The following is a 19,418-nucleotide window of genomic DNA, read 5'->3' on the forward strand; positions in this document are numbered from 1 at the left end:
CCTTACTATCTACGAAAGAAACTGGTAAAACACGAACCAGGTAGAAATCTGAGATGAGATCTGGTACATTAGGACTTCTACAGATCCCTTGCATACGCTTGAGCCGCACTGGGGGTAAAGCCTTTTCGTATCTTGCTCCAAACTACTGGAATAGACTGCCCATGGCCTTGCGGGAAATTCCAATTTACACCACCTTTAGGAAACAACTAAAAGCCTTTCTGTTTTAAAATAGCCGCCAACCTGACCTTTCGCTATTGGGTTTTTCTAGGCAGCGCCGAGATGCCCCAGCGTGAGTCGTGCACTATAAAAGAGCTTATAACATACCATAACATAACATAACATAATGCCCATGTATATAAACACATTTAGCCTTCAAGTTGTCCTCTAGAAACCTGACCTGAAGGTCATCCAGTGCCTAACATTGTCAATCACTAGTTTCCAAACACCACCAAAAACACCACTTCCACATCTTCAGACATCGGGGAACCTCCTTCTTAAGCCTACCCTGATGAATGCTAGGAGGCAGATACCAGGACACAATCAGCTACTGTTCACAGTCCCAGTTTCCTGCCACCACCCCCTAGCATTCTTAAGCATCCATTCATGTTTTGATAACAGAGGGAGAGTCTATTCACCAAACAGCTATTCTTCTAGTCGCAGGTGAAAAACCTGCACATGCTAGCAGTTGTTCACTACTAAATGAGATTCCTGGGGTAGAATCACTTCTGACTACGACACACTAGCACTTTAATCACCATGCTCTTCTTTACTTTGCTACACAGTGCTTCGACATTCCAGATCTTTACTTCCAGCCTACATTGCTTCGACCCATTTTATATTTTTTAATATGTTAAATAATTACTTTCAGTAATCAAGCTTGAAAAGAAATAGTCTCCAGAAATACTTAGTTATTTCTGCAGCCCCCCACCCCCGAAAAATGAACACGTACCATGTCCTTTCACAATACAGCATCATCGGATGGCAGGTACATGCGCCTGTTGCCCTATTGCAAGGTTTTAACTTGACTAATATGCAAGAAGTAGTCTTATGAAAACATGTGCTATTGTCCGGCAAATTAACATGATAGAACAATTAGTATATTACTTGTTTCTCAGGGATTCATGTCATTTCATTTCAAAAAGCTTTATTCGATTTTCGAAAAATCATAAAAGCATACAAATAAAATTATACAAACAATTTAAAAGAATGTTCATATTGACAAAATTTCAGAAATGAGTTTTTTCCAGGAATCATAAAAACATGGGAATACAATTTTTACATAAAAAAAAAATGTAAGATGTTGACAAAATTTCAGAAATGAGTTTTTTCCAGGAATCATAAAAACATGGAAATACAATTTTTACATAAGGAAATGTAAGATGTTGACAAATTACAGGATTTCAAAGATAAATGAAACAGTGCTCCAAGAATTAGAGTCTATTTCAGTACTGAAACGCATGACATCATTTTACCCTAATCGCAAAAGCGGCCCATGGCAGTTAGCTCATGGTATTTCTAAGTTTCATCACTGCCATTAAAAAACGAGAGACAACAAAGATAACATTCACATCTTCTAGGTGCAGTAATTTTGAAAAAGCAGCTTTACATGTTCTTATTTCCAAGCGTTTAAGTAAGGGTAAGAGGAATAATTTCCTCGGGGTAATATACAATTTACAGAAGAACATGATGTGTATGTTACTCTGTATAGAGTGGTCATCACATGGGCATATTAACTTCGATGAGGCCCAGTCATTCTGTTTTGGCAAGGTGACCAAACGAAAGAAAATCCCTAGACGCAGCCTGGTTAAAAGCATGCGAGCATAGGTTGCATTTTCAATCCCTAGATACAATTGCAGGCCTTCAGTTGGGGTAATTTGCTGATAGGTCAGAATGTTATCATTTTGTTTCTTGGTGTCCCATCTTACACTCTCTAAGTGGATCACTAGTAGTTTTTTAAGGGCAGATCTAGTCAGGGTTTGTGTAGACTCTGGGTCGTCATAAAATTCCGGATGTCCAATGTTGCAAAACATCGTTTGGACATATCGCAACCATTTGACTTTCGAAACCCCATCCAAGGCCATACAGTCTTTAATGAGGTTTCTATTCAGATTGCAATATTCTGTGGTCCAGATCTTATGCCAGAGGAGACAGGGTGCTATTTTTATGATATCACTTAGGTATTTAACCCCGAGTTCGTTGTGGGTCATAAATGTCGACATAGTTTTTGGAACACCTAATAGGTAACAAATAAAGGTGTTCTCACATGTTTGCATTGAGAGGACATTCTCGACACCCCAAATACCTGCGCCATATGTGGCCGTAGATATGCATTTTGCCTGGTAAATCTGTAACATTTCTCTAGTTGGTTTACCCCCAATTTTAACAGCAAAAGTTCTTAAAGCGCCTATAGCACGGACAAAGGCAAGTTTCCTGGCTGACACTGCATTTTTCCACCTTCCCCACCTGTCAAACACGATACCCAGGTAGCAAAAGGAATCTGTAATTGCAATCTTCTGCTGATCTAGGTATATAGAACATGCTGGTCTATTTTTCTTTTGAGAGCAGGGCATGGAGAAGGTTTTGGATATGTTCACCTTTAAATTTCTTTTACCCATGAATGATGAGAATTCATTTACAGCCTTCTGCAGACCTACTTTGGTTCTAGACATGATGGCCGCATCATCGGCGTATAAAAGGATGGGTATGGGCCTTCCATTGACAGTCGGGAAATCGCTTGACAGAGTTGTTAAAGTGTCTGCGATAGAATTTATGTACAATGTAAAAAGCAAGGGAGCAAGTATGCAGCCCTGCCTGACCCCTCTGTTTATGGCGAATTTCTGTGAGCATTGCCCCTGGGTCCCAAACCTTACTCTGGCCCCTGCCTCTCTATATAATTCTTTAATAAATGTGAGGATGGTGTGGTCCACCCCAATGTCTTCCAGTGTCGACCACAGCAACGCATGATCCACGCAATCAAATGCGGAGCTGAGGTCGACAAAGGTGACAAAAAGGTGCCCGTCTTTGGCCTGCGTGTATTTGGAGACCAGTAGGGACAAGTTTAAACATTGCTCCAATGTCCCCAGACCCCTTCGGAACCCATATTGGCAGTCCGAAATAACCCTCTTCTCCTCTTCCCAGTGTTGGATTCTCTTAAGGACTATCCTTCCAGCTATTTTCATGAGGCCGTCCAATAAAGATATTGGACGGTAGCAAGCCGGGTCGTCCCTATTCCCCTTTTTAAAAATGGGGACTACGATCGCATCCGACCAGGTGGGAATAAAGCCACACTTATTTCCCATGTTTAATACATTGGTTAACAAGGGGACCCAAAAATCTGGTTCTGATTTATAAACATCCACTGGTGTTAAATCCGGGCCTGGGGCTTTACCTAATGGGCTTTCTCTAAGAGCATCTTCCACTTCTGATATAGTAAATACTAATTCAATGGGATAAGGTGATACTGGGGAGGAGGTGGGTTTGCAGTCCTGGGTTGTACTGTCTGTGAGGGAAATCCCCTTCGGCGGTTTCAGGGGATTCACCTGTGTCTTATTTGAATAGAGGTTACCATAATGTTCTTCCCAGAGCTCAGCCGTTATTGCCACCTCTACGGAGTTATCCCTATCTTTTAAATTGTACACAGATCTAATGACTTTCCAGAAGGCATTACTGTCCTTAGACCTAGCTGCCTCCCCTAAAGATTCCCATGCCTCTTGCTTCAGAATCGCCTTCCGCTGATTAATTGCCAGCTTGTAGTCGCGTCTCGCTTGGCGAATTTGTACCCTATCTTTCGGTTCAGCAGACAAGGCTTTCTTTAGATTTTTCAGCATAGAGGTACATCCAGAATCAAACCACCCTCGAGTCTGAGTCCCATTGGATTTACAATTTCTAGTCAAAGCATTTTTTATGTGGCGTTGAATATTAGAGAAAGCAGCCATGATGCTCTCTGCATCAGTATCTTCCCGCAAGCAGGCAAATATGTCCATAGGGCAAGAGCATATAAGATTTTGGAGGAAGGATGCTGGATCCATTTTCTCCCACTTGATTACATACCCATTGGTTTTGGTTAGGGCAATCTCAATTTGGTATGGGGACCCACTGGATTCCTTTTCCTTGGCGTACATCAAATTTACCCCAAAGCTAATTGGATAGTGGTCAGACAAAGGGTCTTCCCCTGTTTCCCAAAAAGTTACAAAATCAGGATTGGTAGGTGATATGAGGGCAAAGTCAATTGTGGATCCACAACCTCTGCCATTAAACGTTGGGACGAAGGGGACCGGGGGGGAACATACCTGGTTAATAAAACTGAGATCAAAGGTAAAAATAACATTATTAAAAAGGGACCCCACAGTGGAATGGGAGAAGTGCAAGGGACCGTCTTCCCCTACATCTGATAGGCCGCACAAACCTAACCCAGATGACGGACAGACGGTACAGTTAAAATCGCCCACCCACAATATTATGTGTTCCCCGGAGGCTTGATCTCTCATTTTATGAATGTGGAGGGTCATAGTGTTCAAAGTGGATTCCACTTCATTGAGCGGCAAGTTGTTGTAAAAATTCACAAGGATCACCTTTTGCGAATTACCCCATATAAGTGATATGATTTGAAAATATCGGTTAGATATAAATATACAAAGTTTGACATCCCCCATGTTTGAGATATATGTACACAGCCCCCCCTTGTTGCGCCCCTGAGCTGAGGGCGCCGCTGGTGAATGAAGGGTTCGGTAACCTAGCATGTGTAGTTCCTCCATGAGCCATGTCTCTTGTAGGCATATAATGCCATGATTCTGCACAGTTTCTAACCAAGGTTTGTGGGTGATCTTACTTGCTAGGCCCGCCACATTCCAGGAAAGGAGAGAGTGCAAAGGTTTTCCAGATTCCAGAGAGTGTGGCTTTTGTCCTGTATTCCCCCTTATACCTTTCAAATCTTTCAAGTGCATTGGGTCTGCCTGTCGGATAACCTCTACAGGGGGAGCGTGCTGTTTAGACGATTTTAAGTCTGCCCCCGTGTCGCTAGGAATGTGATGTGGGGGGTTTGGGTTTTCGCTCAGAATGGTCTCCGCTAGGGGATTTAGAGCATTGGTTTGAAGAACAGCGGCCCTGGTTCCCAGTCAATCCACCTGGTCGAGACAGTCAAACCTGTTCCTAGTAGGCGCTCCTTCCCACCAGTTATTAATTGGTTGCCAGCCGTCCCCATATCCTTTCCCTCTGCGGTTGTGGACTACTGACCATGCACTAAACGGGTCAATGGTCTGTTTTGGGGGGTAAAAGAAGGTTAGGGGTCTGGTGACAATGGAATGATCAGTTTCCTGGTTTTCCCATCTTGTAATATATTGAGCTGTGTGGGGGTCTGCAAATGAAACCACTATGCAGTCTCCCGGGATGGACTTGTTAGTACGGCCCACCCATGGGACTCTCCTGACCATTAGAACCCCTGTCCTACCGGGATTAGGGGGCTGCCTATTTGTGTTGAGCCAATGGATCACCTTATTTTTTAGGGACCATTGGGTCTCCACAGAAAGCGGTTCAAGTGGTGGTACACCCGCCAATATGGCGACATAAGGGCCCGCTTCAGGAGGGAGGTCAATGTATCCCCCCCGGAAATTCTGGCGACCATAATGCTGGTTAGCTATAAGGTCAGTAGGGGGGATGATGGTCTTATTAGGCTTAAAGACCGCATTAGTGATGGATTTAGATGAAGTCTGATTTTCAGGGCATTTTGGCAATGGTTTTGGGTGCCTTGGTATTAAAGGAGGAGGAACATTTAACTTTGACCGTGGTTTGGGTATTGGGTTTGGTTTTGGTGGAGGTAAAGGTAGGGGTAAGGGCAAGACCGGGGGTATTGTTTGCGGGGGAAGGGAACTCGATTTTGGTGAAGGGACCGGATGAATTCCATCATCATCAACGTGGTTAATACCCTCAGTAATGTCAGGATAAGTTGATTCCAGGTGTTTTAGGCTGAGGGTAGCCAGGGAGACTAAGGTCTTGTCCATGTCAAGTAAATTATTCTCGATGCGCGAGAGTCTCAGTTCTAGGGGTGATAATAGCTGCTTTAATGTTGCCCAGACTTTTTTAAGGAAATCCTCGTCATCATCCCCCCTACCAGTTCCCTTTCCGGTATTAGTTTGTACTCCCTCTATTAGGCTCTCGCTATGGGTGTCGGAAAGGCCATTGGTGTGGTCAGGGAGCACATTTGGTTCAATGTGCACCTCGGCCCCGCCAATCGTGTTGTTATCCTGATTGGACGCTTGTGTGGTGTCCCCCACTGTTGGTAGTGTTCGTCTTTTATTGAAAAACTGGAGCCTTGCGATTTTAGCTTTTCTACGGGCATAGGCAGTTCTTTTGCGAACATAGGCAGATCTTGTGCTATTTTTCTTTTTTGGAATGGGACCGGCTGGATGTTTAAGATTTTCAACATGGCCAAAACAGTTGGCAAGGTTAAAGGTGACCGGGAAATTAGTCACCGTTCCTGCTCCAGGCCCAGTGCCAGTGCCAATAGGCGCTATTCCCTCAGGAGTTTCAGGGGATGTAATGACCGGGATGGGTGTTGGCTCTATCTGGAAGTGATCAGAAGGGGGAACTGGATGAATGTCAGCTTGGATTAACAGTGGGCGAGGGCCAGGCGGATATTGTGGGGATACAGCCGACGCGATATTCCCTAGGGAAGATTTTTTAGAATTGGCAAAGGTCTGTGAAAGCCGGCGTGCAGCATCAAGCTCAAGTGACACCCTGGTCTGCAATTTGGAGATTTCTGCGTCGATTGCTAGATTGGTCTTTACCAGGAATTCATCCAATGTCCCGCTGGGCTTACTAAGCCCCATAGCAGTCTTACTACGACTCCCCCGAGTATTCATAATGTATTTATGTATCAATCCCAACAATGTACTTACTTAAAAGGAAAAGGGACGAGTCAGGGCGCACGGGCCAGGGGGGATGGGCCAGTCCAGTCCTCGGCCGTCCTCGGCCGTCCTCGAACGGCCTCAAACGGCCCAGTCTTTGCCCTGTCTTCGCCCGGGCTGCGTCCCGCGCTGCGGGAGTGGTATGGCGTTATGTAGTTGGTGATTGGGGCGGGGTGCGGGCCGGCGGGGAGAGCGGACCGGAAGCTCTTCCTTGGTCTCGCAGGGACTTCTGGGAAACGAAGTCCCTGCACGCTCGCAGCCCCGCTGGTACCTCGCGCCCCTTACCGCCTTGCCGCCTGGGACCTTGCCTGTACTCCCACGACGCTGCAGACACAGAGTCCCTCCAACGAAGCGGCACCCGCGAAGCGGGTGCAGCGAGGAGTTAGCTGCAACTGAAGCAGGGAGCCTCGTGTGCAAATCCAAAGTGCGCTGGTGCAGTGGAGTTATTATTTCTTAATGCCTGGAACCTCCGTTCAAAAGTAAGTGACCCACAGAGAGGGGGTTACAGGGACGCTTTTAAAATCCTTTGGTGGGCGGGGGGGCGGGCCGGCGGGGAGAGCGGACCGGAAGCTCTTCCTTGGTCTCGCAGGGACTTCTGGGAAACGAAGTCCCTGCACGCTCGCAGCCCCGCTGGTACCTCGCGCCCCTTACCGCCTTGCCGCCTGGGACCTTGCCTGTACTCCCACGACGCTGCAGACACAGAGTCCCTCCAACGAAGCGGCACCCGCGAAGCGGGTGCAGCGAGGAGTTAGCTGCAACTGAAGCAGGGAGCCTCGTGTGCAAATCCAAAGTGCGCTGGTGCAGTGGAGTTATTATTTCTTAATGCCTGGAACCTCCGTTCAAAAGTAAGTGACCCATGTCATTCACCTGTAGTCTTTTATATGCCATAATTTCATATCTTAAAGTCTCATTCCACTGGCCGTAAAGCCTAATTTCCTGGAAACATTTCAGACACTAACACGATCTCACAGAATCAGTCTCTGTTGAAAAATGTAGTGTCCGATCAAAGCCTCTTGGGTCCTCCAGTTCCCTATATCTTCTCAGCTTTTTCTTTAGTTGATTTAACTTCAGGAAAGTCAATGACACGAGATGTCAGCATCTTTTTTCTGTTGCCCAACCCCATGGGTATTAGTGTCCTGTATCAAGCATCCCCTCATTATGGGCATGCCCTAGGCCTAGTATTGCACAAGATAAAGAGTGAGGATTGTTCTCCCAGACAGTGAAAGCGTATTGCTTGCATTCCTGACACCGAAGTGATCATGATGGAGACAGAGTCACCTTTTGAAATTCCAGAATGCAGTTTGTTAGCAAGGAGCTGCTGATTAGTCTTCCTCAGCACTGCCATTTAGTTGATGATAGAGGTAAAGGGTGGGGCGGCACTTTGTTGTATGATGTGAGTACGTTTCTAGGTCAGGCCTGCCCTTTTACCCGTCTCTGATTACTACTTTAGTTGGGCTGATGACAGCCAGGTGCAGAAACCTCGCACCTCACTGTGCCTGTGTTGTGGGTGTCAGTTTGGAGACAGTGCCAATGCTACCTGTTGTTTATATAAAACACACACACAACCATACGGGAATGGCACACGTGTACTCACCCAAAGACAAAAAAACCTGTAGCAATTTAGATTGATAGTGTATGTATGTTTGTGACACGAAATAGATCTACTAATAGAAACATAACAGTGATACAAAAAATTGAAATTAAATAAAAAGATGTTAAAGGTGCTTTTTGCAGCGATGTTGTGGTAAACGAGATTATGACAGGGAACCAAGGAGAAGAACCATCACACACCCAGGACCATGCGGAGTATTAGGAAGAAAGCCAAACAGAGGAGCAGGAGAGGAGCAGAAGAAAGAGAAGAACAGGAAAGAGGGACACCAAGAGTATGATAAGGAGGAGGAGTAGAATCACCAAGATTGGGAGGAGGGTCAAGAGGAGGAGGGTCAAGAGGAGGAGGGTCAGGAGGAGGATGTTCAGGAGAACGTTCAGAAAGAAGGGCAGTACAAGGACGAGGAGGTTAATATGACTAAGCCACATGTAAGACTTTGTCCTTAGTAACACCTCTTTTAAAGAAGTTCTTAATTATTCTTTGTAGACTGTACGCCCTTTTAACCCCCCACTCCCTTTTCTGCCCACACAAAGAGCTGCTTACGTCCCTCAGTTGCCTTAAAATGTAGTTTGTGTGTGACCAACTAAGTACACCAGAACAGCTTCACTATCATATTGTTCCTAGTTATCAATTACTTTAAGGGCTGAGTTTGTCAAATGTAACACATAGGTTGACTGTTATTGGCTCTGCCCTTACAACACATTCCTCTTTCTGCCACACTTGATCTATGGGAGCCAATGGTAAACGTGTTTCCATTTCCATTGCTGCTCTCATCCTTCCTGGAGTTGGGACACGAGAGCCAAGTGTGATGGGTAGTTGGTTTATACTTGAAGCACATTGATTCTTTTGACATACAAACGTGGTTTATACGTGTAATTATAAACTTTTCGTAATACTAAAAAGCGCGTTCAGAGAGGCACAACGTACAATGGCATCGAGGAAATTAGGTACTTTGGCCAGGGACACGTTACGCATTTTCATGATGTACAAATGATGGATAACCCATAGCTGATCGTATAGTATTTTGCAATCATTGTTTATTCTAAATGAAAAAAAAAACTCAAGACGTCCCACAAGCTACAATCTTTGCGTCAGTTTATGACCTCGATGTGCTGCTTATCTACAGGCTCCCACACCCTGAACGTGGTAATGTTTCTGCAATGTGTACCTCCCAGGACTAGGCTTACCTGTAGGAATAGATCGGCTTAGGAAACAGGGGTTGCTGAGGCTCCAAGCTGACTTGAGGAGCGATCCTCTGGTATGGGTAGTGTGCAGAAGTGATGTAAGTCAGAGGATAATTCCCTCCCGAAGAATACTGACGAAAAGAACAAAAAACAATTAATTAGCTTGCATTCAAGAAGGCAAACATACAAGTTTGACTGAGAAGTGAAGGGGGTAACAATCCTGAAAAAAATAGAAGTACTTGTTATTTTTTCCCCAAACTTGTATTCTTCCTGCACACCCTTCACACCGCTCCCATTTCAGCCATATTGCTCGTGCATGGCAGCCATGTTCTTCCTACTGGAAGAGACGGGAAGGTTGGCTCACTTACCTTAACTGGGAGACTAAGGGCTAGATTTACTAAGAGTCTGTTCGCAAAAAGCTCAGAATTGTGCACTGACGTTCTGTGAACAGACCTATGGACTATTAGGCAAGTTTACAAAATCATCATTCGGACCCTTGTGATAGGCCACAAACACAGGGAGGTCTGCAGGCCGATAACTTAAAGGAACTGGTGCTTCTAAAAAAAAAAGAAAAACGTTATTGAAAATATCAGAAGGGGCAGTCAGGGGCACTCTGGAGCACTGCCTGCTCTTCCTTAGTCCGTCAACGCGATTTTCTTATTAGTGACCTGAGTCAGTAACTGAACAAAGGTTCACAACCAGGATCGAGGTTTGGAAACCATTGGCACATACCATACTGTTTGGAAGGAACATCCCATTCAAATTATAATTTTGCGTGGGTGTCACAACTCATTGCAGGAGTCAGAAAAACTTTTCAGACTCTTAAAATGGGTTTTGTACATAAATTGAGTGATTTTGTGAATCGCAGGGTTTCAAGTCGGAAAATCCTTCTCTTATGAATATCGGGATTTGATATTCTGCGCTTGCATTGCCCACATCATCCACAGGGCTGATTCATGCTGCTATAAACAAGCCCCACAAACACTGAAGCCTGGGGTAGAAATCTTTCTATAAGATCTATCATTTTAACAAAAGAGTATGGTATGATTGATCCGATAAGGTATCCCTTAAGAGCAACCCATGACAGGAAAGACCTTAGAGCACTTTGGTAACAATATGGGCTTACTGTCTGGGGCCTGGAAGGAGATGTGTTCCAGTTTGGTAGTAACAATGGGTGGGCAAAGGAGGGATGAATGGACACATTGCTTAATTTGAGCTTGTGATTCCAGGTGGAGCCAGACAGCACTCATTTTTGGGGACCAGCACTTATTTTTTCTCAACAAAACTTTGATCCAAAGCAAGATAGAGAAAAACACAGAAAGAGGAAAAAAGGGGAAGATGGACAAACAATGACTGAGGGTATGGTTTTAAAAGAACCTGCAAGAGTGAGGCAGGGAGTGACTGTTAGTGGATGAAAGAAGCATGAGGTGGAATCCAGACTATGCAGCCTCGGTATTCAACACCTTGAACTTCGATAGCGTCAACTGCAGGATGCAGAGCAAAACTTTGGACCCTAGAACGTATTCTTCTACAAATTAGGCACTGACTATACCAGACATTCTGTGAGATCTTTTATTTTCTTGTTGACTGTGTCCCAAGCAGCTTAGCGAGACAAGATAGCTTCAAGGGGATTTATGTTCCGACAGGAAGCAAATGACAAGAACAGCAGCAATTGTATGGATTTGTTTTTGGTTTCGTTTTCGTCTGCCAAACCAGACCACAAGCTGCATCAGAGTTCAGTATGTGTTATGAATTGGAGCCTCACCTTATTACAAATTACAAGTTCATGTAAATAACAAGAACTCACTTAAGGAAAAGGACAGCCCCCGAGTATCAGCACTCACGACTGAAGCCTGTTCAGCCAAGCTACAAGACAGTCAAGTATAGAATCGTTCAGCCTCAAACAGAGTAGCACACTTATACTGGCACACAATCTCTATAGCTTAGTAGAGCTCAATGTCCGTTCATCTGAATTATGCCTGTATCCCAAAATAAGCAGTCCATGCTACAGTAGCTGAGTCAGGTTGTACTGGAGAGCCTTTTGCTCTGAAACTCACTGCGATTCACTCCACAGGGACAACCCTAACCTATATCACCGTCACACAGGTTTGCCTGGCAAGTTGCAAGTTACCTCACCATTTATCGGGCACAGTTGCAAGAAAACACATCCCACACTAAACTTAGTTGCTCATGCCAGAGCTGGCCATTAGATGCACCCTGCAGAGGGACATTCCACAGGCATTCCAACAACCATAGACCCACTGCTGTTATGCAAATAAATGCTATGAGGCTAAGTAATTGGTGAATATGCCTGTGAGGAAATGGGGTGTATTATATGGTGTGGTAGTGCAACCTCACCTTGTAATACACTTAACAACCCCTTTAGGACCCTTGGGTTACATCTGTCAACCTTCAGCTCAATCCTGAGTAGCTGCAGCACTGAGCATCAAGGCTTACATAAAGGAAGAATTGTTAAGCATTTAAACAGCACCAAAACAATTAAAGAAGAAATCGACATGATACTCAAGAAATCTGAAACCAGCTTCTGAAAATAGGACATAGAATGATAAAATATACCGGAGGGTTCCGGAGATATAGATTTTAAAAGAAATAATAAATCAGTTCAATTTCACTCAAATGCAAACAAGCCTTTGCAAAGTGAAAGAATTGGACACAAAACTTTTTCAAAGAAAAGATAGGTATGTGTCAATGCGGTAAGTTACTTAGGGTGACAATGCGGTATGTGTCAATGCGGTAAGTTACTTGGGGTAACCAACTCTGGCAGGGAGAAAGTCAAGGGGACCAACAAGATCCTCAAGAAGAGTACTTTCACAGGATAAGCAGTCTTTCAACAGTTCCTGGCCCTTTATCTGTATTAGAATGAATTCCTATTGAGTGGTCATGATGCAAGGGATGAAGGATGCTGAAGATGCTTGAAGGTTGCAGTGGCTGCGACCCAGCTGATGGGGATCTTACTGCAGGGATTCCTCGGTCTACGAAGATGGTGAGGGGTTGCAGGATTGATGTTCCACGAAGTCCTCTACCGTCTAGCCGAAGTTCAGTCACCACTGGACTGTTAGTCGCCCTATTTTGCGGTTACAGGTCAATTCTTTCTGAATTGATAACTCACCGTCTGAGGGTCCCAGCAACTCTCTGACAACACTCTGAGGTTCAGCAGACTCAGGTGCAACTCTGTGCATCATAACTTGGTCCTCGGTGCTGCACCGTGGTAGTTGTAATGGCTTGAAGACTTTGGGCTGCCAACTGGCCCCAGTAGGCTTCTTCAGCTGTTGTGTCCCTGTGCTGCAAACAAGAGACCAGTCAGCTGGCCCTTCAAGTTCTCATGGCTTGACTGGGCTCTGGAGACAGCATATCCTTGAGCAGAACTTGGTAGGCACAGTCTCTCTCTTCGCTAGCCACCAGATGCAGTCCTCGTCGGTGCATCCTCTCTTTGCTGATCCCTCAGTGCAGCAGGGCAGTACTTCTGTCCTTCTCCCAGGCTGGTCAAGATCGGAGGTCTGGGTGCCTGGGGTCCCCACTTTATGCTCAGAATGTGCTCTCTGTGTAGGATTCGGTTGGCAGGTAATGGGCTACCAGGTTGCCTACCACGTCGTGATCACTTCCTGTGTAATGTGGCATCTGGAATTCTCAGGATGCACCATTTTACCCTTTCCCAAGATGGCAAGACCCCTCTCCTGGTGTTCAGATCTCACGTATATCAAAGCTGCACTCAGAACATGTGGTTAGGCTCGCTCAGCATTTCTTTCCATTTCAGAAACAAACACCCAAATTGTGTATTTTGTTACTAAAATAAAAAAATTAAATAGACAAGGACACTAATGTATATGGCGTTTTCTTTCTGTGCATTGCGACCACTGTTGATATTCACTGCCCAGGCTGCCAAGCTCTGCATGGCGATAGCAGCCGGTGAAATTTTTATATGGCAGAAAGTACCAAGGTGAAATCCAGCGAGTGAGCAAATGAAACCCATACCCACTATTACAACCAAGCTTCATCTGCAGGAAAGGAAGGGGAGTAGTTTTCGCCAAAGAAAAGTGCTCCTGTGAGAACATATGTGCTGAAATGGAGTCCGTCCCTAGTCCAGGGTAGGAACGGTGCAGGCTTTGCATAGAGCAGCTTCTGCTTGCTCAACTAGGTCTGTAAATGCAACAGAAACACTGCACTGTATCTCACTCCATAACAATTTCAGGCAGTTCTGATGACAAACATGCAGTAATGTCATTATATATTGATTCAGTTAAGCATCGGTTGCAAGATTCCAGAAGGTGGCGCTGTTTGATTGCACTACTTCAGAACAGCAACATGGTTTTACGTAACTGGCAAGAGAACTATGGTATTGTAAAATATAGCAATACAAAAAATTGAAAGAAGTCTTTCAGCTTTCACTGGCTCTCTAAATCTAGTCATTCAACGTCCTACTGACATCACCTACTGAAAAAGGATAAACGGTACTTGTCCCCAAGAAGCATGAAGCACCAATTTAGAGAAAGTTTTAATCCCTGCACAAAGTACCTGGTCTTGGGGCATTTAGTGTCTGACTGAACAATTGACGTGCAGCATGACTGCATGATGACGCGGGGCTAGAGCTACAACAACCTGAGACAGTATTTTATTGGCAGATGGGGATCACTTCTGCGGCAGACATTGCCGGATTAAACCGTGTGGAGGCCCCTAGGCAGTCAAAATTTCGCCCTGCCAACAAATACTCTCCTAATACCCAATGCACAGTTGTTTGTTATAAACTGACAGCTACCAGAAGAGAAGCTTTTAAGAGACACACTGTTATGTGAATCTGATGTCTCTGGTTTACGTACTTTAAGTAGTTAATGGGTACATTACATTAATACAGTATTTTCTCTATAGAGTCTTTGATGTCAAGTTTTTGTTTCTTTGAGTTGATGATTTTTTTTTCATCTTTTGGAAACAATATTTAGGAAAGCTTGATTGCCACCTGAGCTCAAAGCTCCGTGCTGCATTGGGAGATGCATCTTTGATTTTGGTGGATCCACCGGGAACTTCCCCTGAGCATGAGGCTGTCATTTTAATCCTGCCTCCTGCTTCTGGAAAACAGTGAGGGACATAATTTCCTGCCTTCCGGCCGCCATTTTGTTTCTCCTCCTTGTTGAAACAATTCCTCTCAGCTTTACTCACATATTGGCTTTGGGGTCTGGCTTTCTCAATACATTTTGGCTTACTCCAACTATTTTAAAAAATATAAAAACTGACGCCACTAGCCTTTTCACTTTTTATTTTTCATTAAAGGGAGACTTGATTTTTACATGCATGCTTGATTGGAACAGTTTTATTACATAGGCAGATCTAAACATTTGTTACATTCTGGTAAAAAGTCTACCACTGAATTGCCTGTGTTGTAGGTCTCCATGGCTCCCCCTATGGATGACTTGCATAACTCTGTCAATATGGCTCATTCTAACACTTGAAGGGCAGTGTCTTTGTCCATTGCGCCATCAAACTTGCATTCGCCCTCTTCTGCTAACAAAAGACTTAAGCAAGATGGAAAACCAATACACATCTACAAGTTGTGGACACTCAATGGTCTACACTCAATTCCACGGTGTCCACAGTCGAACAGCACATCAGTGACCTTCAAGATATCTCTACACAAATCTCATCTCTTGAGAAGGATGAGATACTCTTGAGGAAATCTGCTGAGGATTTTGAAAACAGAAATAGGCGCAACAACCTTAATTTGTATGGTCTTCCTGAGGGTGTCGAGGGAGATGACCCTATGACCTTTTTCACCTCTTTTCTTCCCTGCTTCAGTGTCTCTGAATATTCAGTGTGGCCATAGGCTGGGTCCTCACCTCTCCACTTTTGAAGACTCTGCAGATCTTTGAAAATTTCTTCATTCACCCTCCACGGCCACCATGGCTACATCTGGTCCTCCTCCTATAACTTGACTCTTATGTGACAGTCTCTAAGAATTTTGAGAGTTCCATGTAGATTTCACTCTAATCCTCATTTTGTACTTCCTTTATAGGTTATATTTTGGTTGTTGTATCTATTTTATAGTCATCATTATTTGTCTTTCTTTGTTTTTACTATCATTGTAGATCATCCAGAATCCCAACATATTTATAACCCGTCCTTTTTTGGTCTCCCGATGAGATATGTCTCCCCCTGTTGGTTGTGCTGTCTTTACTGTCTGTCCCCAGTCCTTATTGTTTGCTTGTTTCCCCTTGAAGGTACGTATCCCAGTTGACATTTTTGGTATGACTTGTACTGTATTCTCCTATTATCTCACTTGCTCCTTTTCTTTCTCTCCTACTCTTCTTTTCCAACTTTTCTTTTACTGACTTTACTGAATATTTCATTCTATATACTTCTCTTTTCATTATTCTTTTTATCTCTTTCCATCAATTTTGATCATGTGGTTGTATACCTAATTCATTCTCTTTCCAGTCTGAGTTGTATCTTAGAATGTGAAAGGTTTTATTAACTGAAAAAAGAGGCAGAGATTACTATCCCATTTAGCCTCATACAATCCTGACTTAGTTTTGTTGCAAGAGACCCACTTGACAGAGACAGAGGGTCTGAAACTCAAACGGAATTGGGTTGGTGTAGTCTTAGTGTCTCCTATGACCACTAAGAAAAATGGGGTAATTATTTAATGCCATAAACGCTTGAAATGGTCTGTTATATCTCAGGACACTGATTTGGAAGGTAGATGGTTATTAGTTAAGTTGCTCATTAACAATATATCTCTAAAAGTGTTCAAAGTTTATGGTCTAATTCAACTGGATTATTCTTTCTGGCCTAATATTACAAAAAAGTGTATTCAATATAATGACAATTTGTTTACTCTAGGAGGTGATTGTAACCACTTTATTGACCATTTCATTGATGACAATCCCAAGTTCATTTCATCCCTCACATGACTTAAACAATTCCAAAGCACAATATCTCAGACACATCTTGTAGATGCTTGGAGACTCTGTAACCCTGATACTACAGAATTTTCTTTTATCTCTTCCCCACATGGCTCCCTGACCCAATTAGATTACATCCTCCTTCATAAAGCCTTGACACGGAACCTCATTTCCTCCTCAATTGAACCTATTGTTGTTTTAGATCATGCCCCGGTTGTTGCTGATTTCGATTTGCTCCGCTCACATCCCAAGTCCTCTAGGTGGAAGTTTAATAATTCTCTTTTGCAGGATCCACTTTTTTCTTCCTCTTTCATTCCCTTTTGCGGAGGAATTCTTTTCTCTAGATGCAGCTCCAAATACTTCACCTTCATTGATATGGGATGCTTTTAAGGCTTCTGCACGTGGCTTTATTATATACTTTATTTCCAGAAAAAATAAAATCTTACTTAATCAGCATAAAATTTTGCTAGCTAATATCAAATGCCTAGAACACCAATTTGACACATGTTTGTCTGATTCTACCTTACAGGAGCTTGTTCGTGTGAAGCTCAACTTTAACAAAACAACTACGGATAAGGCTTCATCTATTCTAATTCATACTAGCGCTCGGTATTATGGTGGGAGAAATAAAGTTGGCAAACTTCTGGCTAACTATCTCAAAGCTCAGAAGGAACGTGTTTTGGGACAGTATATTTACTCATCGGATGGAAAACTTCTTTTTAAAGATCAGGACATTTTAGATAAATTTATGAAACTCGATATACTCCAGAGTCCCCTACACCTGCCTCTTTCATTGTCAGCTATATTAGTCACATTCCACCCCCTTCTCATGTATACCTAGACTTTGCACCTCTAGAATCTGATCTGTCCAACCTAGAGCCATCTCAATCTTTAAGTCTTATTAAAAAAAAATAAAACTCAGGGCCCAGATGGATTTACAGTAGAATTATATTTACCCTTCTCAAACGTACTTCTTCCAAAACTCTAACAGCTCTTACAATACTTTCATACTACTGGTAAGGCAGATGGCATCTTTTTAGAAGCTACAATATGTCTAATTCATAAAGATGGTTGTGATCTCAAACGTTGTAAGAATTATCATACTCTTTCCCAAGTAAAAGTTGATCATAACATTTTTGCCAAATTATTTGCTTTGTGTCTTGAACCTCTTAAACCAAAACTAATTGGTCTAGAGCAGTGTGGTTTCATTAAAGGCAGACTAACTTTTGACGATTCCTGTTCACTAGTTAATGTTTTGAATAAGGCCCCAACGCTTTCCTACTCTCTAGCTGCAGTCTCCATTGATGGAGAGAAAGCTTTTGATAGAGTAAATTGGTACTTTTTATTTATGGAACCATTCTGTTTATTTATCAATCCTTACCTCATACACAGTTTTGTGCCTACAACCCTGGGGCTGGCAGCAGTGGTCAGTAGTGGTGCAAAACACAGCTGTATGCCTACAACTCAGGGGCCGGCTGCATTAAGAGATTGTTTTCAGAACAGAAGAAATAACCAAGAATAACAAAAGAAAAGATCAACCAAAAATAAATCTGACTTTTATCACCCCCTCCCAGCCCTCCCACATTCCCTCAGCCCAAGCCCTATGCCACTTCCTGGGTGGTACCTAGAATAGTATGTCCCTACCTATTTGTGGGGGTTAGCCAAATATACGGCAAAGGTGGATTATTGCGACTGTCTCTAAGGAGGTAGAAGGCGTAGGATTCGCAGGTATTGTGGGCCGGTGAACTCTCACAATTCCGCCGACAGAACCTGTATAAATAGGGACCATAATTCCACATATTTATCCTCTTTAGGGTCTGCTACCATGGACATTCGTTCCATGGCTAGAATTAGTCATAGTTTTTGTAACCATGCTGCCTGATCCGGTTGTGAAATAGACACTGTGATTGATGCTCGTGGCCACCATGCCTCGTTGAATAGCAAACGTGTATTAGATAAAATATATGTATCCAGACCCCACAGTTGACATAACATGTTAAGAGTGGACATGCACTCCGAAATCAAACCCGAGCCTTGAAGACATCCCGCACGGGACGAAACGCGTCGGCAATTGGATTTTATCATCGTTTTTCAATAAAGAATAGTGTTTAAAAGAAATGAAAACACGACTGGAAATTTATTCATGTCATCTTCAATAATTTTTGTACAAATAATTGTGATTTGATACATATTTTGGGTGTGCGGAATTCCTTAGACATTTCTGCAAATAACTTGGCGTTGATATTTAATAAGGAGATAGGGCGATACAACCACATTCTGTGGGGTCCTTTGATGGTTTAGGGAAGACTGATAACGCTACCTCCAGCATGCAATCAGTTAACGAGCCTGTAGTTGAAAAACAATTAAACAAACAGGTCAATAGGGGTGCGATCTCTGGGTAAAATATTTTATAAAATTGTGCTGTATACTAACCCTGGGCGGAGTTCACGGAGTTGCATTACGCGAAGCTGCGCGATGTGCAAGAAAAATTCCACTGCATTAAGCCGAGCTCCGAGAGCGTCGGAGTACGGTAGAAAAATGCCGTTCACAGTGATTGCACAGTGTCTGATGCTTGTCCGCACTGTGCAATCATTGCGAACAGCACCATGCACAGCGCTAGCTTACTTTTTCTGCTGCTCGAGTAGATTTCTACTCGAGTTGCAGCTTTCTCAACGCGAACGGGCAGTATTTCAACGCGAGCGGTCATGAGCATACGCGATCACTCGCAATAAGAAACCTGACCCCCCCACATTGAGAAACCTCGCCGGGGGGGTTTATTTTCCATGCTCGTGCTCGCCAACTTGATGTTGGT

The 19,418-nt window shown here is 43.6% G+C and overlaps 1 protein-coding gene across 2 annotated transcripts in view; it reads right to left on the reverse strand.

Annotated features, from left to right (window-relative positions):
• FOXN1 (forkhead box N1) overlaps positions 1 to 19,418 on the reverse strand; it is a 540,119-nt gene that overhangs the window by 93,696 nt on the left and 427,005 nt on the right. For both annotated transcript variants that reach the window (XM_078680116.1, XM_078680115.1), the window contains one exon: positions 9,699 to 9,826. In XM_078680116.1, coding sequence (XP_078536242.1) covers positions 9,699 to 9,826 — 128 coding nt within the window. The remainder of the gene's footprint in view (positions 1 to 9,698; positions 9,827 to 19,418) is intronic.

Source organism: Lissotriton helveticus, chromosome 3_1 (assembly GCF_964261635.1).
Source record: "Lissotriton helveticus chromosome 3_1, aLisHel1.1, whole genome shotgun sequence".
Taxonomy (NCBI): Eukaryota; Metazoa; Chordata; class Amphibia; order Caudata; family Salamandridae; genus Lissotriton; species Lissotriton helveticus.